The 4,995-nt window shown below is 46.8% G+C and overlaps 1 protein-coding gene across 1 annotated transcript in view; it reads right to left on the bottom strand.

Annotated features, from left to right (window-relative positions):
* Window positions 1–480: 480 nt before the first annotated feature.
* Window positions 481–4,995, bottom strand: part of CCDC177 (coiled-coil domain containing 177) — an 8,883-nt gene continuing 4,368 nt past the window's right edge. Inside the window, exon 2 of the mRNA XM_008639723.2 lies at window positions 481–4,992. Within this exon, the coding sequence (XP_008637945.1) occupies window positions 3,710–4,992 (1,283 nt within the window). The 3' untranslated portion in view covers window positions 481–3,709. The remainder of the gene's footprint in view (window positions 4,993–4,995) is intronic.

Genomic DNA, 4,995 nt, shown 5'->3' with positions numbered 1-4,995 from the left:
AGAGAAAAACAGTAGGTAACCAAGGCGAGAAATCTAATCCTCGCATCCCTCTTATTCATGTGATGAAAGAATTTATATAAACTGGCTTAAAATTTACCTTGTAAAATATTAACTAGTGGTGTTGTAGCTGTTCCTCCTAATAGCTTTTCAACATATCTGCCAAATTCAACCTTGACAGAGAGATTTGTGTTTTAGTGATTAATTTTGTGCGAAGAGGAAGCATGCAGATAAGATTGGTGGCACTCTATCTGGCACTGAAGGGCTCCAGTTTCAGCCTAGCTGCAGTTAAAAACTAGACAATCCACATAAACAAGACAGATTCTGAACATGCAAAATGTGTTCCATTGTGTTCCAAAATTCCTCCAGAGCTCGGCCAAAAGAAACTGCTCCTTAGTCTTCTAAGTGCTTCTCCTCCATGTTGCTTGCTTTGATTTTTAGTTCTCCCTAGCCTGCAGCTCAACAGCAAAAACACCAAATAAGCCCTATCTAAAAGGGCCATACTTTTGATGTGTGACCCAGGGTTTAATTTCTGTTCCTACAGAAATCCAGCAGCAGAATTCCTTCTCAAAAAAACAGAAGCATAAGCAGACCCAAGAAATACCTCTCACCCAAACTGCTGACTTAAATTTTCCATGCTGCAATTTTAAACTCATAAACTCAACTGAATTTCACAGAATTTGGACTTAAACTACAAGAGAAATAAAAAATATCCATACACAGATTAATGTCTTTTGAAAAAAAAAATATTTTTTCTCAGATTGCACATTCAAAACTTCAGCTGTACACTGCACAGTATAGGAACACTAGTTTGCCAGTCCAATTACCATCATGTAGGTTTGTGTTGATTAGGTCAGCTGTAGCCCCAAGCTGTCAAACTCAGTAAGCAGCAAGAGATGGACCCCAGGTGTAATTACAGTCAGTGGCCAAGATGTGTCTCCTGGGCTGCAGAATGTTCTCAGTCTGGGAATGCCCTTGTCAGAGGGAGGTTTGGATGGTCTTCAGGTAGATTGCAGTAGAGCTTATGGGTAAAAATACTGCTCCAGTTAGAGGCTGCCTGCTCATTCACCCAGCACTCTTTGCCTTCTTTCTGCTGTTTCCCAGCTCTCCCCATTTTCCCCTCTGCTAAATGAACCCAGCAGTGAATTTCAACCACAGTGCAATGACACAGGAAGCAAAAGCCCTCATATTCATGCTGGCAGGCTTTCTCTGCAGCCCCAAAGGCTACAAACCAGATCAAACATTGGCTATGCTGGAGTCACCGCAGGTTTTATCCCAACTCTAGTACAGAGAGCAAGGGCAGTTTTGCACTGGTTGGATTTGGGCGACCGGCCATCTCTTTTCTAGGTCTTTGCCGCTACAAGGGCACACATAGATCACTGCGGCATGGACAACATGTGGAGAAGTCTGTGTGTTTTCAAGGACCTTGTCCAGTGTTACAGCAGGATTTGTTTCATTGTTCTAATTGCTGCTTTGAGGACGAGGGTGAGGGGACAGCCCCCTTGCTGGAAACAGTAATGCAGCTGTCCTTTCCACAGCTACCAGATTTTGGTGTTAATTAATGCTTTTCACCAAGGGATGTTTTACTTTGATAACCACTCAAATAAATAAATAAATAAATATTACTTTGTGCTTTGTAAGCAACATTTGTTCAAAGTCTTTGAAGTGCTTTGCCAAGCCAAGTCTTACTAATTCCTGTGAGTCCCAGCAACCCCAAGAGCCGAACTCCGCTTCTGTTTAAATCAATAGGAGCAAGTCCAGCCTCTGGGGACTTGCCTGGCATTACACAGTGAGCCAATGGCTGACAGAGCAAACATTGCTCAGGTGCCCTAATTCCTACTTTCATGCTGCCTGCCCTTAACACCACCAATTGTACCATTACTCAAAGAAGAGCAAGTTCTATAAAAATAAAAAAAATACCTACTTCTTCATTTTCAACACTGTTTGTGTAATGTCTCTAGCCTTGCAGGGCACCAAGGTGTATTTGGTCTATTGTTGCCATTACTGTTCGTTTAACACCTTCTTTAAAGCCTTCTAGGAGGGTTTTGACCTGCTGTTACCTCCTGGGAAATTCTGGTAATTTCTACCAGAAATCTACGCATGCGAGACTGCATGTCTGTGCCATATGTCAACCTTCTTCTGGTTTTCTCTTCTACTGTGTTGTACGTCAGAGACATCTGCAAAGAAACAAGATCCTGTCTGTTCTTGCTGCTTCTCCTCCATGCTCCAGATCTGACTGCTATCACCAGAGCAATCCAATACGGCGTCACGGATGGTGGAACAGAGAGCTGATGCTGCCCAGAGCCAGAAAAAGAAAAGCAAAGTGACTGCTTTGGATGTGTGCTTGCAACTCCAACTCAACAAAGAGTAAATGTGGAAGCCTGGAGCAGAACACTGTTGTACTTGAATGCTGTGCACAGGGCACAGGTAGGCTTTTCACATTTCTGGTGTACTTAATTGCAGAAGGACTCAGTTCCCTCTAAACAGTTTTGAGTTAACTCTTATAAAAAAGACATGATCCTCACCTAAGAGAATCTGTAATGTACCTTATTTTGTGCATCTACTCTTTCTTGTGCTCTGTATAAGAATACAACTCTTAGCACCAGTGGACAGAGAAATGCTGCCCTGATCAGTAGACAATGATAAGAGCTGGGCGGATGTCTCATTGTATGCAGCTCAGGAGAACTGTAAGGTTGGAAGGGAACTCTGGAGGATATCTGGTCCAACCTCCTGCTCAAGATAGGGCAAATTGGATAAGGTGGCCGAGGGTCTTCTTGAGTTCTGAGAATTCCTGAGGGTGGTGATTTCCACTCACAAGTGACCTCCCTATTTTCCCCCAAAATCCAGACTCCACAGGTTCCTCCATTTTTTTAACTTAATGAACAAGTAGCTTGTGTGGGTGCTTGTCAGTTTGTGGACTGTCCACTAATTTCTCTCCTTTTCTCCCTCCTCCAAAAGAAAAGAAGGAATTCTACAGATGTTTGTAAGAGAAACTTGGAACGGAGATGGAGTGATGAAGATACCTGGGAGGGGTAAGAGTTACAAACAGCAAAAACAAAATTGTGTTTGTGAGCACTTTCAGACAGCTTCTTCCCAGCTCTGATCATGATGTCTGCTTACATGGCCTTCATCTGCGCTTTCCCTAGCTCGGTACCAGCGGCAGCCAAGGGGCACGCAGTGCATATGGCATTCTGTACTCCAGCCTTCCTCACCTTCAGAATGGGAGTGGAGCAGCTTTGAAAATGCAGTCCCGTAACTTTAACCCATCACTCCAGGCAGAATCAGCTTGGGGGGTTTTAGTTCTTATTCAGCAGGCTCTAGTAGTCAGAAACCTCTGTTTGCATTTCCAGATGGAAAGTGCAGCTGTAGTCATCTCTGGTGTAAACAATCAGTAACTCAGAGGCTTCAAGCAGATTTTGCAGCCCTCTCTGAGAAAATGCATGTGCTTGTGGGTTGGAGGACACAAAAACTTGCTTCCTCTCTATAAAGATGACTGAGGTCAGTCTTTAAAACACACCCAGAACGAAAAATCTATTTAAAACAGTATGTGAAATAGCTGCCACATTTTTGTGCGGTACCCTGCTCCCCCAAAATAAGAAATTAGGGTGGGTGTTGATTTTCATTGTTTTTTAAATGCTCATGCCGAGGAGCTTTCTGTCACATTAAGATGGACAAGCAGTGGTGGATCCTCACTCATCCATGGCAAGATCTTTCATTTCTTACTAAGGTGAGCATGCAGTTCTGCTTCGAAGGCCATCTTGTCAAAGGTACGCACATTTGTCTCCTCCCGCACCTTTTCCCGGACATGGAATGATGCTCGAGCAACAGACCTGGCATTTTCTAAGACAGTCTTCTTCTCCTTGAAGATCTGCTCACTTCTCTCCAGCTTCCTCTCTATAGAGAGGAGAATTTCCCTGCGCCGTAAGTCCTCATACTGTTCCACCTTTTGCTTGTTCATTTTCTGCACTTTTTCCTTTTCCAGACGGCTCAAGACCACTTTGCGAGCTTTTTCTTGAACAGCCTCTTCAGCCACCTGGGCAGCATGCTGGAGCTTTCTCTCTGTCTCTCTAGCCAGTGCTTCCAAGTGCTCCTTCTGCTCTCTTTCCTTCTTCTCTGCTGCCAGTTTAGCTCTCTGGATCTGCATGTCCTCACGCCTGGCCTTCTCCCTCAGCTCCTGGTTCCTCTTCTCCACAAGCTGCTCATAGTTCTCCTGAGCCTTTGTCAAACTCATCTTCAGGGATGCCTTCAGCATTTCCTTCTCTTCTGCCTCTTGCTTGGCCAGTTCCTTGAGCAAGGCCTCGTGCTTCAGCTTCTCTGCTTGGTTGAACAGTCTCTTCTCCTTCTGCAACTGCACCTCCTTCCTCAGCCTCTTCTGTGCAGCTGTGGACAGCTTCTCTTGCAGGAGCTGCTCCTCTCGCTCCTGGTGCTCCTTCTTGACCTCCTCCTTTGCCTTCAGGCTGAGCTCTTGATGGAGCTTTTTCTGCTTGTCCTCCTTGATGGCCCTCTCCAGCTTCTCCCTCCGCAGCCGCTCCTGCTTCTCTGCTTGCTCCCGCCACCTCTCCTCCCACACCAGGAGCTGCCTCTGCTTCAGCAGGGCGGCTTCCTCCTGCTCCTGGTTCAGTCTCCCTCGCCGCTTCTCCACCTGGCTCTCCCACATCCGCTGACCCTGCAGGAGAGCCCTCTGCTTCTCCTTCTCCTCCTGCTCCTTCCGCTGCTCAGCCAGGCGCCGCTGGCTGTCCCACTGCAGATGGGCTGCCTGCCGCTGCTCCCGCAGGAGGTTGGCCTCCTGGTGCTTGGCAATCATCAGCGCTGCGATCTTCTTGTCTCTCTCAGGCACCTCTGAGAGGCCCTTCTTCCTCTTCACCTCCCTGACGATCCTCTCGACTCTCTGGGCAGTCTGTGGTGAGTGGCTGAGGTCGCCCAGGCTGAAGCTGCGCCCCATCAGGGCCCCGTTGGCGACGGCTACCCCCCGACCCCGGCCGCCCACCCCCCGCGCTC

The sequence above is a fragment of the Corvus brachyrhynchos genome, unplaced genomic scaffold (genome assembly GCF_000691975.1).
Source record: "Corvus brachyrhynchos isolate BGI_N302 unplaced genomic scaffold, ASM69197v1 scaffold115, whole genome shotgun sequence".
In the NCBI taxonomy this organism is placed as follows: domain Eukaryota; kingdom Metazoa; phylum Chordata; class Aves; order Passeriformes; family Corvidae; genus Corvus; species Corvus brachyrhynchos.
This window is presented reverse-complemented; position numbering and strand designations above follow the sequence as displayed.